Source organism: Heteronotia binoei, chromosome 3, assembly GCF_032191835.1.
Source record: "Heteronotia binoei isolate CCM8104 ecotype False Entrance Well chromosome 3, APGP_CSIRO_Hbin_v1, whole genome shotgun sequence".
Lineage (NCBI taxonomy): Eukaryota > Metazoa > Chordata > Lepidosauria > Squamata > Gekkonidae > Heteronotia > Heteronotia binoei.
In genome coordinates, this window is record NC_083225.1 from 47397822 (window position 1) to 47418025 (window position 20204).

Here is a 20204-nt window from a genome sequence, read left to right on the forward strand (position 1 = left end):
AAGGGGAGGGGGTTGTGCCAGAAGGATGCCTGAAGGTCTCCGTAATCTTTGCAAGCACACTGGTAATCGAGGGAGAGCAGCTGCGGCTTCCAGATGGGGTTCTTCTTCTGAAACTAAAGAAAGGCAGAGCCGTCTCCCGCCGCCTCTTCCTACTGGCCGAGTCTCCCTGGGCAGAAACTGCGCGGCTGAACCGCCGCCCCCCCCCTCCCGCAGTCTCACTCGATTTGAGCCCCCCTTCATCCCCCCCCCGGCCCCAGCTGCAGGGTAAAAGTCCTCAGTTCACCGGGAAAGCCATCGGTGGTCGCCAGCCACTGACTTGGGAAGGCACTTGTGACATCCCTAAAACGGTTCCCAGTGGAAGCCGGAGGGATCGTTCCGGGGACTCCGAGCGGGTGGGGAGATCCAGAGCGAGATCCGGCATAGGGGCTCCCCCAAATTGCCTTCTCCTCCTGGGCAGGGCAGGCACAACCCCTCCCTAGAGTGAACAAGGAAATCGGGTGCTGCTCCGAGGCGCCGCCGTGAATCTGCCCTCGTTCTTTTCTGTAACCTGTACGGGGATGGGGGGGGGGCAGTTGCTTCCACCTTGCTAGGAGAAAGGAGGGCCGAGGGGAGGGGGACAAGTTGAGGTTTCCCCTGGGTCCGGAAAAGAACCGGCCAGGACAGGGAGGATCTCCCCGAGGGCCTTCTTTCGGAAACCGGGCTTTTGGCGGGAGGGGCTTTTGGGACGCCCGGTCCTTCTTGTAGCCTGGTTGGGTTGGGTTCGGTTGGCGGGGTTGGGGCGCGGGGAGCCGAGCGGCTGAAGGAAGAGCCGGAGGGGAGGCGGCAGGAAGGGGAGTTGGGGACAGGGACCAGGCACAGACCCCTGCGGGGTGTGGGGGGATGCATGGAGGCCACCCTCAGGCGAAGCTGGCGGCTGCCCGGGCCAGGGGAGTCCTCGGCAGCCCAACCCAAACGGGTTTCCCGCCGCTCCGGCAAGAGTTGCGCCCCCTTGGGCACTTCTGCCCAGGGGAGGGAAAGCAGCGAATGCTCCCGGAGGGAGGGAGGGGAGGGGAGGGGGGTGCGGCTGGGGCTGGACCCCAAGTCCGGAGGGCCGGGGGGCGTCGAGAAAGGACGCCGGAACAACCTGGAGAGAACGAGGCCAGAGGGCCAGCCCGGGCGGGCGGGGAAGCCGGCGGAGGAGAAGGCAGGCTGCAAGCCGGGGCTCCTCCACTCACTCCACTCCACTCTACTCCACTCCACCTCCCCGGGCTGGGAGCGGCGTCCCAGCTGCGCTCGACCCACCGGCGCGGCTCTTCTATTCACCGCCGCCTGGAGACGGACCGGAGAGGGGAGGGGAGGGGAGGGGGGGAGAGAAAGTGGCTATTTATGAGCAGACTTGTTTGGTATTGTTCAAGGCCACACAAAAGCGCTTCATTATGTTCCGGAGTTGGCGGGGGGGGGGGGGAGGGAGAGAAGGGGAAAGTGGGAGGGCGGGAGCCAAGGAAGGAGGGAGGGAGGGGAGCGCGCGCCCGCTTTTTTGCTCCCCCCCCTTCCTGCCAGAAACAATAACTTGAAATTGTCTTGGAAAGTCTTTTTTTATGAGGGGGGGGGGGGAGCTGTCTCAATAATAAATTTCATTTTCGTGGAGGCGCCTCTCTCTCTCTCCCCCTCGGAGCCGCGCGCGGCCGGGTGAGCCGCCAGAGAGGCCGGCAAGGAGCGCGAGGGAGAGGGAGAGGGAGAGGCGGCCGGCGGGCCAGGCGGCAGGGGGAGGCGGCGGGCGGGCTGGCGGGCGTCGGTGGGCGGCTTGGCCGGGCCAGGCCGGCGTGGCGGCTGCCTGCGGGGTGGGCGAGGCGAGAGCGCGGCTGCTTGGCCCGGGGCGGGAGGCGGGAGCGCTGCGGAGAGGGCTCGGGGCGGCTGCCCTGCGGGAGAGGCGGCTGCGCCCCTGAACTCGGCCGTGGGAAGAGAAGGCGGCTGGAACTGTAAGTGTGCCTCCTCTGACTTCGGGAGGGGGCGGGTGGGTGGGTCACCCCGCGGGGGGGGGGAGGGGAGGGGAGGGGAGGGGGGTTCCGCCAGGAGTCCCCTTCGGGAAGGCGGGCTTCCAACTTCCCACAAGTGCCTCCAAGGGACCTTTTCTCCGTGCCTGCTCTATCGATCGGGATGCGTGTATGGCGGGGGTGGGGGGGGGGTCTTTCTTGCTTTTTTTGATGGTTGGGTTTTTTGTTTTTAAGCCTGACTCTCCTGCCGCTTCACATAAACACACAGACACCCCCCACACCTAATCCCCCAGCGCAGCAGGACCGCCGAAGGGATGGGTGGCAGCGCAGAGTAGGAGGCGAGCTAGCTTTCCCAACTTGGGAGACCTTCCAAGTGAGAGTTGAACCCCGAGCCTCAACTACGGTTGTTTCATAGAGGGCAGAAAAACAGCAGAGGAGAACAACGTCGAATAAAGTGTCGCCTGCTTCCTGTTGACACCCGCTGCCTCCTCCTCCTCCGCCTCTGTCCCGGGTCATTTAAAAAAAAAAAGTTCACACGGGTCGACGCCGGCCTTTTTCGAGGGCAGGCTGATGAAGCCGAGAACATTCACACGTCCTTCCCGCGATTCATTTGGGGGAGGGGAGCGGGACAAGCGCGCTGCGATCCACTCTGAGGGATGCGCGAAAGGCGACGCGACCTCTTGGCCCGTGGAAATGATTTTTGACACACACAAACCCACCCCGCGAACTCCCAGGCCCCTGCGGTTGCAGTAGTCAAGGCAGGAGGAGGGCGCGCTTCTGAGCAAGGAGCCCGAGGGGCAGGGACTCCCCCTTTATCCGCTCGGCCAAAAGCTTCCCGAAGGCCCCAGCAGCGAAGGTTGCTCCCCGGGCCTCGGCAGGCGTGGCCCCTTCCGCTCCAACCGCCTCCTCTTCTTGGCCCAAGAAACCCTCGAAGGAGCTGGGGGAGGCGAGGAGGCTCTCGTGCGCCGGGGAGGTGGGTCGACAGGCATTGCCCAGAGCAAGGGAGCCGGGCACCTTTCCATCAGGAGAGAGGGAAGGGATCATCTGGCGCCTCGCAGAAACAGGTGTTTAAACGTGATAGCAGCTCCAGTCAATTAACCCATTATAAACCCGTTTGAGCGCATCGATTCCTGGGCAGGCTGCGCTGGAAAGGGGACGGGGGAGGGGCCCTCTTGAAAAGCCTCTTTGTTCAAAGGGCAAAGTGCTGTCCTGATACCTAAGCTAGGAAGGAGAGAGCGGAAGGAGGATAGGGAAGGAGAGGAAAGGAAAGAGGCAGGCACACAGGGCGGCTGCCTCCTCGGAAGCAAAGAGGAGGGGAAATGAAAGACCACTCGGATCAAAGGCCCTAACCAGAGTATGAGGACCAAGATTTTTTGCGCGGGAAGAGTCGCGAAGCTGCTTCTTTCTGGATAATTCCCACCCACCCAAATATCGCGAAATGCAGAATAAGTCAAGCGATACCGATGGTCCACCAATGGACGCGAGCTTTCTAGTTACACAGAGCTCTTGAAGGAGAAGAATTCGGGAAGAAGTGCTTTGCGTAGATGCCGGCTATTGATTTATAAATATTCCTTCCCATGACCCCCCTCCACGGTCATCCATTTTGCAGCTTCGAAGTCCCAGACAGGCAAATCGTAGCGAACCGATCGATGAAATCCTCACACGAAAGGTCGCATCTTGTGTTTCTTGCAGTTCAGGACCAGCGTTGCTAAGGCGCACTTCTTTGGGAGTCAGGCAGGTCCGTGGGAGGTGATGGGGCTTACCTGAGAGTACACCAGTACAGGGTCAAACTCTATACTTGATAAGCAAGCCTTCCCTTTGTCCTATGTACTGCGTCAGATGCTTCGGAAATTTACTCCATAATTTGCGAGATTAAAGGGGGGGGGCGGGTTTGAGAGCACATCATAGACTCTCACAAGCCATTCCCGCCCATTGCTAACTTCAGGTGTGAACGGTCTGTTAAACTGTGCCGCGGAGCCAACAAGCGCTCCGAAGCCACTCAGACTCTTTTAGAAACTGCACGTCTTCGGAAGTGAAGAATCCAAGAACACAAAACCAACACAAATCACTTGATCCACAGAGAGAGAGCCCAAGGGCTTCTCTGCATAGGGCAGCCTGCTCCGGAAAACGCGTCAGCCTTCGCAGAGCACGAGAAACTCGGCTTTAAAGACAGGCGTTTTTTAAAAAAATAAGTACAGCTGGGCATCTAAGTGCAACAGAGGGGGAACACTTTTTTGGGGGGGGGGAGGGAACTACAGAGCAGTATGGGCGCCTCCACTTTACCCCCCCTTCCCATCTGCTTCTTCCTAATCACTAGCACAGCCACCAGTGGTTTCGATTCTTATTGACAAGCATACCCGAGTTGGCCGCCCAACAAACCCCATATTCGATTTCTCGATTCACTCAGTTCAAGACTAGAAGAGAGTATCAGGCGAAAGTCTCATCGGAAACCACCGGGTCCTTGCTGGGGGCCATCTGCCGAATAAGCAGAAGGAAGACAAAACTGGAGAGGTTCTGAGCAGGGATTTTGGGGTGAAGGAGGGGGGGGGGCAGAGAGAGAGCTGGAAGTCACTGAAGTTTGATCTGGGGGTTTCCTCGGTGTGGAAAGGGTCTTTAGCAGGCCGTCCAGTCCCGTCCAGTCCCGGCTTCCCAACCCCCCCCCCCCCCCGTGTACCTTCTCCATAGACAAGGTGAAGACCCCCGGAGAGCAGAGAGACAGGCCGCACCGGAGCCAAAGGGGGTCCAGAGTTCTAGAAGGACCGCCACCTCTATAGAGGGCCGGCAGATCAGTTGTGCATAGCACGTGCCTCGTAGCCCAGTAAAACACACACACACACACACCACTCTGGGAAATATATTATCTGCCCGGAAGGAACTGGAGCAGAATAGAAGCTGGGGAGGGGGGCAAGTGGATGCCAAATGCCCGAATATGATCACCCTCCCAAATCGACAAATTTCAAAATGCTATGAGTGTTGTTATTATTAATATTATTAATAATAATTTCCAACAGTACTATTCAGCGTGCCCCACGTTTACTAGTAACATTTCAGCCTGAGTTAAAGAAAATCGCATTTGACTCTCTGAAACTGGTTTCCTTTTTGTCACTGGAGGGGTGAATGGCGTTAAACAGAGCAAATTGTATTATCCCTCGGCGAGCGTTATAAAACTTCCAGAAAACAGCATCTGGAAGATTAGTTAGATGTCTTGTTTGCTGTTTGCCCGAACTCAGCGCTGGATGCGGCTCGCAAAAAGGCTCGAAACCGTGTCAAAGTGATGTTTTCATCTCGTAGGGGGAGAAAGTGTATTAAAGGACAAGATGTAATTTATGGGCGATGCTTCGATGGAGAAGAGAGATTGGAGTGGCTGATGCTCCGCTCTCCCGTGAACCCCGTGTCAGGGCTATATTGAAGCCGGCGTGGTTAATCTCATTTGCAATAACAGGACCGGTCTGGAAGCGGGAGCGGCGGGTGCTGCGGCGGCGGGGCCGCGGAGGGGTGGGGGGTGGGCGCGGGAGACGTGGAGCAGCGCGCCCAGTTGGCTCCCCCGGCCCCTCATTTCCAGGCTTCTCTTATCAAGGCGTCCCGGCTAGTCTCCGGCTTTGACGGAGGGCTCTTCTGCTCTGCTCTGCGGGAGAAGAAACGCCTTTCAGGGCCTGCTAACGCCACGCGTCGCTTTGGCTTCCAAAAGACACCCTTTGAGATCTCAGCCTATTTTAAAATTAATAATAATAACAACGACGTCCTGATTTTATAATCACCGTTCCCTTCTCTCGGTACTTCTTCCTTGTCTTGGTTCCAGAGGCTGAATCTCACAAAAGAGGTCGCTGCAAATGGGATGGAGGGGAAGGGGCTCTATAAATCATAAGGCACATTATTCCACTGATTCATTTGGTCCTGAAGATGGGGTTTCTTTTTCTTGATCAACCAAGACTTGCGAAGACAGTATCTATCAAAAGGACAGGGGCGTGGGAGAGAGAGACAGTCAGAAAAGAGTTTCAGAGGGAAGCCGCGTTCCTCTGCATTAGAACAGGAAGATGCGAGTCTTCATGCATCTTCAAGACCAGCCAGGTTTCCGGGCGGGGGGAGGGGAGCTTTTGAGAGTCAAAAGATCCCCTTGGTCAGGATGCTACTACTGGACTCTAATCTAATCGGAAGACAGCCGCGCAAACCTCCTAGGCACGTCTGGGGATCTCCTATTATACGTGTCTCCCTTTCACAACACAAAGACTCAAAAATTACAACTCTTGAGAAATGGTTTTTTTTTTTAAAGGTGCATTCAGACTGTTAATTACAGGGGTTTGTGTCAATAGAACTTTATCAATGACCCGTTTAATTCTGCTGTAATTGCTGACAAAATAAGACAAGGATGGATCACAATAGAGAATATTTCTCTTTCAAAACAATATTGTGCTGAGGAGTCTAGTTAAGGCATAATATAAACAAACAGTTTAGAAAAGACTCTCGGTGACAAAGCGTGACTAACGGTTGTGCTCCAGCCTTCCTGGAGAAGCGGATTCCAGGACGCCCGTTGGAAGGTTCAAGCCCTAAATGCACGTGCTTGTGCATTTAGGGGCAACCCTCGAGGGTCTTTAAGGGGCAGGCCGACAGCCCGCATCTCTCTTTCCACAGGCGCCACTCCGGAAAGGGGGTTCCTAAGAACAGGGTCCGCGTTGGACCCTTGGAGATCCCTGCGCCGACGATCTCGCTGCAGGTTGCACACCTGGGGGTGGGCAGAATTTGCATCTGAAGAAAGAAGTTTAAGCGAGTCCACGAAAATTACGCTGGAATAAAAGGGATTTAAGTCTTGAGGGGTCCACAAGGCAAAATATATTATAGACTGTAAATTATAAATGCATATAATTCTAATGAGCAGAAACAACAAAAAATCGCACAATTGTTCACTCTTTCTCTCCCCGCCTCCCCCCCCCATTGAGAAATACCAATGGAGAACACTGAAAGCCAGAAGTTCTCTAAATCTGGCTAAAATGTTTGCCAAAAAAATCCTCTTTATCGATCAAATATATAATCTCACTGAAGAGCATCGAAACATCTGTGGTATTGGTTAGTGGAAAGAGGACAAAACCAGGGTCTAGAATGCATAAATCATGGTCGGAACCGTTAGCCAGCATCGCTTTCTCTAAACGGGTGGTGGCTTTTGTTTGTTTTGGGGTTTTTTTGCATAAACCCGTTTTATACTTAATTTGAAGTCAGTACAAGATTGTTTTAAGACCCATGCCAGGGAAGGCTGTATAGGGTAGAATCAGCGTTTCCTTGCCCCGTTTTTCTGCTGGAGGGGCGCAAGTATTTGGAGGGGGTGTTGAGTAGGTTTTGTTGGGGGGGGGGTAATCTGTTAACCGTTTACCTCGCATCTTGAAAATAAAGCTGGCAACGTTCAATCGAACGGATTCTCTCTTTTCTTTTCGAACTGCTCTGATCTTATGGGAGTGTGGCTTATTCGAACTCAGCCTTCCTGTTTCGTTTTTCCTTCCTTCTGATGCCCTTCAAGAATAAAACCGGAAACATTCTGCAAAGGCGGGGGGGGGGGATGATGAAGAAGAGAATTTCCGCCATGGGGGGGGCGGTGGGGGCAGGAATGCCAACTTCGCCTCAGCTGCGGCACGAAATCAACCCGTTTGTCTAGCCCTAATTGACAAAGCGCGGGGAGATTCTCTAAGAAGCCGCTCTCCGGAGCTCCTTGAAAGGCGCGTGGGATTTCGTTTCAGCCCCAATATGGGGAACAGATTCCCCCCCCCTCTAAAAAAATTAAATTTTACTAATTTCTTGATTCATGGAAAAAATGGATTGAGGGGGAGCTTAGAACAAATGTTACCTTTACGTGTCTCCATTTAGATTTAAGGAGCTTCAGGGGAGACTGTGGGAGGGGGGAAGATTGAAAGCGTTTCCTGTGCGGAGTTTTAGCCTTTCTCTCTCTCTCCCTCCCCCCCTCCATTCATAAACCTAGTGGTAGCTATAGACGCGGCTTGAATATTATTGACATCTCTTCCCTCAACTGCTCCCTCCGTTAACCCAATTACAGAATTCATCAAGAACTGTGTTGAATTATCTCTTTTCCATACAGTATCAGCATTAGCCTAATTAAAAGCTATAATGTCTGATATAATGATTAAATCGTTAGCTCTGCTGTAGGGAAGCAATATTTTGTTTTCCCTTCAATTAGAAGCTGATTGAGGTTTTTCAGAACAGGTCAGCTGTGAAATTTGAATTATATGTGTGAGCGCTGTTCACAGGGGTGAGTCCCTACTCGAAAGCTCCAGAGATTCTCCAAACGCTTTCACCCAGAGAGCGAGGAAGCTATAACAGTGACACACACACACACACACTCACAAAGTATAGTCGCTTTGCCAAGGGAGTAGGATCTCCAGAGAAACTGTCACAGAAAGAATGCTTTGTTAGGAGTGCAGAGAAAATAACTAATTCGGAGTTGTTGTTTTTAAAGGGGGGGGGGGGAGAAAAAAAAATCTCAAATCATAAGTTACTTCTCCCTACTTAGCATGAGGATCGCACTTCGCCTTTGGCCTGGTAGGCGGGCTCGCGGCCGCGCGCGCTCATGCACAGAAAAGAACTCTTTGAAGTATTCCAGAGGATGCTCCAGGCTGCAATTGAGGTGGGGGGGAGTCGCTTTGGATTCATTTGGAATGAGTTTGGGGAGTTTTGCCACTAGAAGAGGGAGGAGATGGCGCGCCCTTCTGGGAAGGACTGAAAAGGATGGTCGCTGTGGGAGCCCGGAGCCCTCCTTCCTTCCTACCTTCCTTCCTTCTCTCCTTCCCAGCCGACGTGGCAAGAGTAGCCACCAGACGGCGATCGCCGCTTGCTCTGAAGAGCCTACTAGCTCCCCTCCCCCTGCGCGCCCTGGCAGCAGCCCGGGGTTGGGCCGCCGCTCCTCTTCCAGAGGGGTCTCTCTTCCTTCCCCTTCCTGGGAGCTGAGGCAGGGCTCTCCGCCGAGCCTTGCCCAAAGTACGCAGCGCCGGCTTCTGGCTGGCCGAGAGAGGGCGGGCGGGAAGCATCCAGCCAGCCAGAGCCCTCCAGTTATCGCCCGAGAGGAGAGGATGTCTGGCAGAGGGAGGCCCCTCAGGCGCTGAGGAGGGACACCTGTAGCCTCGCTGCGCTGCTGGCAAAGCCACAACGCGCGGGCAGGCTGGAGGGAGTTGCCTTTCTGCATCCTCTTCCCGAGCTCTCAGGAGCCAAGAGTTCAAGATCTGGTTTCCCAAAGTATACCATCTCCCCCCCGCCCCCAGATCCTTTCTTTTTTCTGTCTTCCTCCCAGTCCTCCCCTGTGGTGAGTTCCTCCAGTGGTGCTCCGGCAGTTCCTAGCTCAGGCTTCTTCACTTTAGCTAATACTGACGCCTGTGATTGATTCACTCGTGCATGCTTAGTCCCTGGCCGGGCCAGAGCAACGTCCAGTGTTGACTTCACATGAGAATGAGTCAGGAGAGGTCAGATGACAGCAGAGACTGTACTTTCATATCATCTTCAGTGTGGATGATTTCCAGGTCATTTAGCCAACCGCCAAGTCACCCTTGAGAGAAGGGTCAAAACGCAGAGTGAACCAGACTGCTTTATAGAAATAATGTTAGCAACAGATCGTGCCCTTGACATTCACGGTCTTAGAAGAGTGCAACTCTGGTGAGGATGGCATTGGCAATCTTCCCACTCAAAGGCTGTGAGTCAAAACAGTTTCTAGAGCTCGCGGAGGGATTTCCAGAATTACACCACAAACCAATTTACCTCTTTGAACTCTACAATCCAAACCTCGTTTTTCCGAACTGAAATTCAAGGAACCAATAATATTTACTTCCGATTGAGCCCGTTTGTAAAAATTCCGAAATGCGTAGGAGCTACCCCAACAATAATCTCCAATTTGGTTCATGGCTAGGCCTGACTTGATCTGTGCCGGCCGAGGGACTATTGTTTTCCTCCAGGAATTTCAACAGATAGCTTCATACTCAATGTGTAACTCGCCCAATATACTCAGGAGTTAACAAGCGAAAAAACTCCCCATTGGCTACTCTGGGGATGCCTTCTGCTTGCTGGAACCACCGAGATTGTTTCGCGGGACTACTGAGGTAGGCCCCTCCGGCATGACATAGAGCACCTTGTTGTTTTTAATTATCCTGACCGCTGTTTAGTACTTCTGGTAGGACCGAGGAGAGCAAAATTACAATCCCCACCCCACCCCACCCCTGCTTCTAGCATGCTGGGCGAAGGCGACGGGAGAAAGAGGTTGCGAATCCAGTCTGGATTGGTGCCTTTCAGTTGTCCTGCCGCTCACCAGCGCCCTCTTGCAGGACATTTTAAGGGCCACGTAAATTCTTCTTAGGCGGAAGGGCATCTTTGTTTCTGTCAGTCCTTCCGCGGAACAAGGAGCTCCCCAGCTTCCTGGCATGGGTCTTGATCCTCTGAGCTTCCAAAGAACGGAGCAAGTCACTAGATTGTCTGGAACTGCAGTTCCACAGCCCTTTTCGTTCTAGGCTTGCTTTATTGTGTGTCCCACTGCTTATGAGAGCTTGTGCCCAGATAAGAGTACAGTGTGAGGATCGCAAAGCTGAAAGCAATAGGATTTGGGCATTAACCAGTGGATTGGGCGCCGTTTTTATTTTTATTTTTGTTAAGGAGTAGGTTCACGTGGCCCTCTTCGGCACGTAGTTCCCTCCAGTTTTACCAGCCTCCAATGTCCCCAAATCTCTTCGGGCTGGCCACCGCTGCTGTCTCTCTCCCAAGAAGCACTTTGTCCCTGGAGTATGGATAAATATGGTAGGTGACTCAGAGACCAGACTTTTCCTCCCCTTTTTGCCACTGTAGGCATCTTGGCGCTGGGTTGCTGCCTGAGTGACACACGAGTTGCAACAACTGTCAATTATCCGTCACTCGGCAACAAGAGTCACGCAGGAAGCTCAGACCTAGAGCCATCCACACCGAGCGCCACTGGCCTTGGCCCCAATTGAGGCGCATCCCCTCCCTCCAAGGTTTTTGCTGCCAGAATTTTAAAAAAAACAAACCTCGTTGCTCTGTGCGCGCTTTAACGCTAAAAGCTCCTCTTTAAATGGACTCAAAAGACAACCTGGTCTTTTCAAAGGGGGGGGGGGGTTAGAATATGCTGTCAAGGGGCTAAGTGCGGAACAAATGCTTGGAGATGAAAGACAGGACTAAGGTTCTACAACTTATGCACTTAAGCACTAGCTAAATAAGCTAGGGGCAGTGTTCCCTTTAAGCTGAGTTACTATGAGCTAGCTCACAGTTTTTTAGTTCCGGCTCACACATTTTCGTCTTAGCGCAGGAAAAATGGCCCCAGAGCAAACTTATTTATGCAGTAGCTCACAACTTTCATGCCAATAGCTCAGAGAGCGTATTGGCTAGGGGTCTGCGTGCGTGTGCGTGTCATTCAACCCAATGAAGGCGAGGAAAGACTGTGCTTGGAAGAGTGACCTGTATTCCAACCATCACACCGGACCGAAGCGCTTAGGAAAGGGAGGCAGCGATTTCGGCTGATCCTCTCCTCTCGGCGCAGAGTGGTGAGACCTCCGTTTTGTCCCTGACGCTGTTCCTTCGGGTGCGCTGAACAAAATGGGGGGGTGGGGGGAGTCAGATTCCTCTCCACAACGTCTGCAGATGGTCGATTGGATGCAGCCCTCTTTCACTGCACATCCGGACCCTCAGCCCACCTGCTCTGAATGTTGGCTCAGAAGAGGATTGAGACCCGTTTGGTCGCTGGGGCTTTTCCAAATACACGGGTCCAGGACGCTGGCCTTATTCGGAGCTGGGGGAGGGGGCAGAGAGAGAGAAAACGTGCTGGACTTGAACTGGGATTGTTTAATATTTATTTTAAAACATTTATGCCCTGCACGGCCTACCCCAAAAAAATCCATGCAGACTACAATTTTTTAAAAAATAATAACAGTCGTAAAAAAAAACCACTCTCGCTCAACCAAGAGCCCCTCACATTTCACCCCCCCCCCCTTGCCATGTGTAATTGAGGCCTGCCTCGCAGCCTTGATGTGAAGACAAAAAAGATTCCTCGCAAAAAAGAAAAAAACAACTCACAACACAACCCTCCCTTTGCTCGTTAAAGGCTATGCAAAAGTTTTATGAAAAGGAACAACAAAGTACGGTTGCCAAAGATAAAATATAAATGGAACGCATTCTTATTGTTCAGAATCTAACGGTCGGATTCTGTGCATGCTTACTGGGGAGTGAATCCAAGTATGCAGAATGCTGCCTTTCTAGTATATGATCCGGCACAGCTCTCTAGTGGCTGGCGCTCATGTAGTCGACTTTTATGTTATTGCACCAGAGGTCTGTAGAGCGGTGGGTAGATAAATCACCCCCTATCTGCGCCTGGACAGCATCTCTCTCTCTCTCTCTCTCTCTCTCTCTCTCTCTCTCTCTCTCTCTCTCTCTCTCACTCACTCACACACACACACAGTGTTCTAGAAGGGTTAAAAAGCAGTTTTGATTGCCCAGAGATAACAGTCTCCTACAGTGAATGCACTCCTAATTGACTCCCAAGTCAGCGGAAGTCAATGGGCTTAGAAGGAGGCAACTGGGTTTAGGATGGCGCCCATAGTGAGCAAAACGGCGGTGTCAGTCATTCAACAGGAGTTTTCTGCATTTAAGTGATATTATTACATAAGTTGAATCGAAACGCTTGCAACTTGCTGCGTAAACTCCAACATACATAAAATAATCTATCCTTTTTATTAACAAGTAAAACAGCTAAAACTTATAAAAGTGACACACACACACCCCGCTCAAGTCGGGCAGCAGCGGCATCGCAGGCCTGAGCACACCTACGTGAAGCCTTTCTCCTGACCCTTGTCCTGTATGATCAGGCTGAGAAGTGCCATTCTGGATAGTGGACCTTCATATGCGTATTTTGCAAGTTTGATAACCGAAAATCCTACCTTGAGGTCAGCAGAAACACCCCACTGCACTAAAAATGTCCTCGACTTGTGCGTAGAGCTTTTCAAATGTGTGTGAACGATCTGGGGACAAGTCTCCGGTTATCTGCTACACCTTCTCCTTGGTTCCCGCGCTTTGAGATCTAGAAGAAATTTAATTGTTATATTTAAAATAGTTCTCTATTGCTTTCGGAGTCGAAAGCACTCTTCCTTTGGACCGCCAAATACTTTAAAACGTCTCTACTAGATGATACTAGGCAATCTTTGAACCTACCAGCAGAGCCTTTTACGTGGTGGCATCCCAGATTCCCGAAGAAAGCTATGGATTTCCATCTCAAGTCTTGCCCTCCCGATCTTCTGCAAAGCTTTAATTCTTATATTTTTAAGTTTTCCTTAGTCCAATGCGCAGTTTGTGAGTCTATGTAAAGATATAATGCATGATTGAAAAGGTATTTGCGTCTTTGACTCTTGAATGTTGGCTGCTATTAATGGGATTTTCCTGTCTCACTGTTTTTTTCATATTTGTGTACAGTTTTGTTTTGATCTTGTTTTGATAGTTTTGAATTGTTGCTTTGTGTCGTGAACAGTCTTGATCAGTACAACAGGAAAGGTCTGCTGGGATACATATAGCAAAACCATTAGGAAAGCTAATGTTACTGAAAAGCAAACCAATATTGTGGAGTTGATTGGGGGGGGGCGCTTCGCATTTCCCCCACACTCACTGCAGAAGGTACTTTACTGTTGAGACAAATCCCTATGTACTACCGAGACAAGATTCCTATGACAGCAAGACAGAAAATATTGAGCTACCTGATAAGCATGGATGTCCAAGGGCGGAGACAAAGGGGAGCTTGCCCCACCTTGGGCTCCTAAATTTACTGATCAGGTGATCTGAAGTTACAGTGAATAGATCTATTATTTCTGCTGATCCCTTTCCTCTTGCATCTGGTAAGACAGATGTTTCCCGGGGAAAGCTAACCCAGCCAGGCTCCAGAAGCCATCCATAAGAACATAAGAGAAGCCATGTTAGATCAGGCCAATGGCCCATCCAGTCCAACACTCTGTGTCACACAGTGGCCAAATTATATATATACACACACACACACACACACACACACACATTGCGGCTAATAGCCACTGATGGACCTCTGCTCCATATTTTTATCTAATCCATGTTTGTGACAGGATTCACCAGTAAGAACTGGGAACCAACTTCAGCCTAGTCTTCGCCCTTACCAAGTTTATCTCTTTAGTGTTCAACGATTTGAAGTGCAGATGCCAGGAGAGGGAGCTTGAAGCTGTGGGCCAGCTGCTGCTCCCTGGTAGAATTGTTGCAGGAAGAGATGTAGCGGCGGGAGGTAATGCGCGGAGGTGGTAGGATCGCACCCTGTGTCTTGCGTCAACAGCGACTGGGATTAGGCTGTCTACGCAACAGTCTTTTTAGAAGGTGTCAGGGAGGCAGGTTACTCCATCACCTTGTTAGTGGCGATATGTTTATAAGTGGGTAAGAAGAACCAGGGTGCTGTACTTGGGGCTGCAATCCTATATACGGAAGCTTCTTTGACCACCTCGGGAATATCTTTGGGCTCCTGTATAAAGTCACTGTGATGTAGCTACGATTCTAAATAAACAATGATAAAGACATTGGATGTTATTGGGCATCTAATGTTATCCAGTGCTATCCGTGTCTATGAGTAAGTTTGACTGGTTGGAGCACCAGCCCATAAGTTCTCAAAAGTCACAGAAAGAAGAGCATAGTTTAAAACATCTGCGGGGTGTGGGTGTGTGGAGGAATAAATTCCCTAAATACATATACTTGAAGCTTTTGGGTGAGAATTTAAATATCCTTTATTGTAGAGCCTCAACAAGTAGCTGGATGGAGGAGAAGAACAAATTAATGTGGCAGAAATGTAGGCAGTTTTATTACTGATATCTTGTAATTCCATATTTCTGGCTGGGCAGTTGCATGCCGGATATTCCATGAAAGTCAGCCCCGCTATTTTAAACAGGATTTACGCCCACATTTAAGAAGAGCGGAGTTTTACTTTGAGGGACAATACGTACAACTAGTCATGGCTGGGCCTTCAAAGACTAGTGAAGTTTTGTGCAGTGCATTAGCTTCCCTGGGGACACACATTGACGCATAAATAAAGTCCTCTAAAAATCTAGGGGAAATACTTCCTTTCCAGATGATTTGTTTGGGTCCAGGTGACTGTCTTAACACTAACCTTTGAAGGATGGCCACAGCTGTGTAAGGGAAGTGGGGCAAGGTGATTCTGAAACTGCAACTCTAAGAGCACTTTCTTGGGAGTAAGCGCCGTTGAGAAGACTTGAGTGGGATTCTGAGTAAATCTGTTCTAAGTAAATCCCATACTTAAAAGGGTTAGAAATGAAACCTATTGATGGCACTAGCCTACGGTCAATAACTTAGGGTGAGGTCTTAGTCATCGTTACTGGGGGGTCAGGAGTGGAACAGTCAGGGTTTCCTCGGGATCGGGATCCAGCTATTAAAATCTAAAGTCCATAATTTCAGAGCTGCTTAAAACTGGAAAGAACCACTTCCAAATGCCAACATCAGATTTCAAAGAACGGTCGGGTAAGCGACTCCTAAAGCTATTACTTGGGAGTAATACGCCTTGACTTCAATAACAGTCTTCCCTTTACGATCAGTGGGGCATGATGATAATTATGGCCCAAAGGGGAGACATCCTTCTGAAGGCGCATTAAAATGTAGCCTCCCCGCAGCCTCCTTCCCAAAATATAAATGTGCTGCTGGCGCAGGCGCGCGCACCCACTGATGATACCCTTTGGCAGGAAGCCTGAAAAGGACGGGAAAGTTCCCGTCAGGAAGGAAGGGGAGAGAAACCAAGGGAAAAGTGCCAAAGTTTGGCTAACTCTGCAGCTTGGGAAACAACTGTTGTTGTTGTGTGGTCCCGGAGACCGTCCCGTCGCGTTCAGTTGCTGCCAGATCGTTCCTCGGCGCATAACAGAGTTGCCCACCCGCTCGCAGCGCCCAGGGCGCTTCCAGAAGGACGCGAAACCTCTGCGCGTGTTGCAGCCCTAAGCCCTCGATCGCGGACGGGGCTCCTGCTCTTTGTGCCGTTCGAGCTGGGAAAGGCGTCGCGGTCCGGGCATTAGATGGCGATTAACGCCTCGTTGGATGTTTTTGTTTAATGGTGGTCGTGACCCCTTCCCTAGCCCCTCCCCTCCGCACAGCGCGGCTCTCTCCCCCCCTCCCCTCCCCTCCCAGCCAGCTCCATCATAGTTTGTACTTCTCACCTCCGGACGTCACTCCTCAGTGCGCCATGCAAATCATCCCCCGCCGGCGCGCTCCCATTGGCCGAGGCGAACTCATTTAATCCCACTTCGGCGCGCGGCGTATGGCTGCTGCTGCTGCCGGGCTCTGCTTTCCCTCGCTGTGTCTCTCGGCTGCTCCTCCTTTCGCGAGTCCTCCCGGGCGAGAGGAGGGAAACCACCGAGAACAAATTACTGTGCAACTTCTGCTGCTGCCTGGCGGCGGGCTCTCGGCTGGCCCCCTCCCCTCCTCTCCTCTCCCCTCGCCGCTGCCCCCTCCTCCTCCTCCTCCTCGTCCTCGCTGCTTCCCCCCTCCCTCCTCCCTCACCCCCTCCCGCCCTCCGTGTTTTTTCCCCTCCGCTTGTCATTTAATTACTTTTTTTTTGGCGAGGGGTGGAGGTGGCCGAGGGGGAGGGGGATTTCCTGTCTCTTTTCCTCTGTTCACTTGGGACCAGCGGATGCGAGTCACACACGCTCACTCCCTCAACTCTCTCCCTGGCTGGCTCGCCGAGTGGAAGTTGGCCGAGGAGCTGGGCGGGGAGGGGGGCCGCGCATTAGATCGCTTCGGCCTCGGCGGGCAGGAGGGGAGCGCTCGCCTGCGGAGGAGAGGAGAGGAGAGGAGAGGAGAGGAGAGGAGAGGAGCCGGCCTCACGGAACTCGCTTTCCCGCCTCGGCGCCAAGGTGGAGCGGCGGCCCGAGACTTGCCCCCCGCCCGCCGTCCGCTTCGGCTTCGGCTTCGGCTGCTGCTGCTTCGCTCTCCGCCTCGCACCTGTTTGAGTGGCTCCGCCGAGGCAGCTCGCCGCCCGCCCGCCCGCCCGAGGGAGAAAGTTTTGCCGCCTGAGGAGGAGGTTTCCCGCGCGCGCGCGCCTCGGCTGTGCCCTGGCCGGCGAAGCCGCCTTCGGCCTTTGGCGCCCTTCAGCTGCTGCTTCCACGGCGGGGCCCCCTCGGCGGCGCCATCTCTCTCCCCGCCCGCCGCCCGGACTGGTCCCTGCCCGGCCCGCGGAGCTCCTCGTCGCCCGCTCTATGTTTTGACGCCGCGCAGCCTGCCGGCCCGCCGACACCTGCGCCCATGTACAGCATGATGATGGAGACGGACCTGCACTCCCCCGGGGGCGGCCCGGGGGCCCCCAGCCTGGCGGGCCAGACCGGCGCGGGGGGCGGCGGGGGCGGCGGCGGAGGAGGCGGCGGCGGCGGCGCCAAGGCCAACCAGGACCGGGTCAAGCGGCCCATGAACGCCTTCATGGTGTGGTCGCGCGGCCAGCGGCGGAAGATGGCCCAGGAGAACCCCAAGATGCACAACTCGGAGATCTCCAAGCGCCTGGGCGCCGAGTGGAAGGTCATGTCGGAGGCCGAGAAGCGGCCCTTCATCGACGAGGCCAAGCGGCTGCGGGCGCTGCACATGAAGGAGCACCCGGATTATAAGTACCGGCCCCGCCGCAAGACCAAGACGCTGCTCAAGAAGGACAAGTACTCGCTGGCCGGAGGGCTCCTGGGCGCCGGCGGCCCCGGGGGCGGCCCGCCCGTGCCCATGGGCGTCGGGGTCAGCCCGGGCGGCGTGGGCCAGCGCCTGGAGAGCCCCGGCGGGGGCGGCGGCGGCGGGGGCGGAGGAGGCGGCGGCGGCGGCGGGGGCTACCCGCACATGAACGGCTGGGCCAACGGCGCCTACCCGGGCTCGGTGGCGGCGGCGGCTGCGGCGGCGGCGATGATGCAGGAGGCGCAGCTCGCCTACAGCCAGCACCCGGGCGGCGGGGGGCACCCGCACGCCCACTCGCACCACCCGCACCCGCACAACCCGCAGCCCATGCACCGCTACGACATGGGCGCGCTCCAGTACAGCCCCATCTCCAACTCGCAGGGCTACATGAGCGCCTCGCCCTCGGCCTACGGCGGCATCTCCTACGGCGCCCAGCCCCACCAGAACTCGGCCGCGGCGGCGGCAGCGGCTGCGGCGGCGGCGGCGGCCGCCTCGTCCGGGGCGCTGGGCGCGCTCGGCTCCCTGGTCAAGTCCGAGCCCAGCGTCAGCCCGCCGGTCACCTCGGCCCACTCGCGGGCCCCCTGCCCCGGCGACCTGCGCGAGATGATCAGCATGTACTTGCCCGCCGGCGAGGGAGGGGACCCGGCGGCGGCGGCGGCAGCTGCTGCTGCGGCGGCCGCGGCTCAGAGCCGCCTGCACTCCTTGCCCCAGCACTACCAGGGCGCCAGCACGGCGGTCAACGGCACCGTGCCCTTGACGCACATCTGAGAGCGGACGCCCGACACCCCCCACCCCACGCCGGGCCCGCCAGCAGCCCTCCCTTTTCTACAGCACCGGGCCGCGGACAGACAGACCGAGGGAGGGAGGGAGGGAGGGAGAGGGGGAGGAGGGAGGACAGCCGGGCCGAAGAAGCCTCCTTCCGTAGGAACGAAAGCGCAGAAGGCGGGAGAGAAGGCGGCGGATGGCCCCGAAAGATACTCCTCGCTGCCCGCCCCACCCCCACCCCTGAGGACTAGTTTCTGATACTAGTGGGGGATTCTCTCCCCCCCCCTTCTGTTGATGTTGCGTTTTAGACGGACCGTCTGTGTTTTAACTAAAAAAAAATTTTTGTACAGTATTTATGGTTTACCCAGGAGGCACATAGCATTTTATTTGCTGGGGGGAGGGGGCTGGGAGGAGAGAGAAAGAACAAATGACTATAATTATTGAGAATACAAAGATCTAGGTGATGCCAACCTTTTTTCCCCCTTCCCCGCATAGAAGCATAACTTGGTCACGGCTTCTTGAGAAGACTTTCTATCAATTGCCTAAAAGAAACAAAGATAATGGGGGCAAGCTACTCGTTTGTTACACACCTACCAAGGATGCAAATCCAAAACCAAGCTTAAACTTTTTTTGTAGTTCTTATAACGAGGGGTTTGGTTTTTTTTGGGGGGGGGGATTTCTGTTTGTTTTATTTATAAAACTTTTTTTTGCGAGCAACCAGAATATTCTGAATTTTGTAAATGTCTGCATTTCTCTTTTGTTAACTTTTTTTGGTATTTTTTTTCTTGTAAATGCATTGTGGAATAATTTTAATTCAGTTTAGGCGCTGCAAGGGAATTCAAAAATGTGTATATAGTTTACTAAAAAAAAAGCATTTCAGCTAAAAAGGAAAGCAAATAAAAATCTAAAGATGAGTTCGATTCTGAATTAAATCAATTTCTAAGTGAAACTGGAACCAGTCAGTTCAAATGTACTAATTCATGGCATGCCTTAAAACTAGAGATTGGGAATTGATTATATGTATACATATAAGGTGGAACATTAATTATAATAAGGGAAAAATCCTTGGGTTTAGACATCTCACAGTTTCTATGAAGGAAAAATAAAAACCCGAAGGGAAGGAAGTTTTTTCCCCAAAAATATATATATATATATATGGTGTAGTTTTGGGATATTATTTTAATATCTGTTGAGTATTGTTAAGGAAGGCAACCTATTAAAATACTTTCCATAGCATTTATTGTATATTTTGTTTATTTACGGAACCCGAAGTGAGATTCTAGCTTACTATGTTTTCTGTCTTTAAGTAGCACGGGAGCTTTAAATAGGGCTGGATAATACCCTCTCCTCCTTCTCTCTTGAGCCAGATCAAATAACTTCACAATCACTAGGTTTGCCATGTGTAGGAGAGCTACAAGAATTTTGATGATGAATAATAACTGGAATTAAATATACCAGGGAATGGTTTTGGAACATTTCCCTCCCCAGTCTTTTGCCTGCACTGATCTTCCTTGTAACACCCGAAAATCTTGGCCGATCTTTTTCCTCTTTGATACACTGAAACCACGCATCTATTGTTGAGGATGTCCTAACCGTTCTGTAATGCTTTGAATTTTGATTTAAAGTGTCTCTTTACTTTGCCTAACTATAAAAGTAGAAACTGGTATGAAACTTCATTTGGGGGAGGGGGGAGAGTTAAGTTGAGTTTTAAAAATATGATTATTTAAAGGCTGAATGCATGGGAAGGAGAGGGGAGACGCCACACGAGAAACAGCAGATGGA

General features: G+C 52.9%; 1 protein-coding gene across 1 annotated transcript; it reads left to right on the forward strand.

Moving 5' to 3' along the window:
- The first annotated feature begins 17175 nt into the window (after positions 1-17175).
- On the forward strand, positions 17176-18428 carry SOX1 (SRY-box transcription factor 1). Its single transcript, XM_060233710.1, has one exon. It carries the CDS (start codon positions 17253-17255, stop codon positions 18423-18425), a length of 1173 nt encoding a protein of 390 aa, XP_060089693.1. The 5' UTR covers positions 17176-17252; the 3' UTR covers positions 18426-18428.
- The last annotated feature ends 1776 nt before the right edge of the window (positions 18429-20204 follow it).

Coding starts and splice junctions, on each gene's coding strand:
- SOX1 (XM_060233710.1), top strand. CDS start 17,253: ATGTACAGCATGATGATGGAGACGGACCTGCACTCCCCCGGGGGCGGC.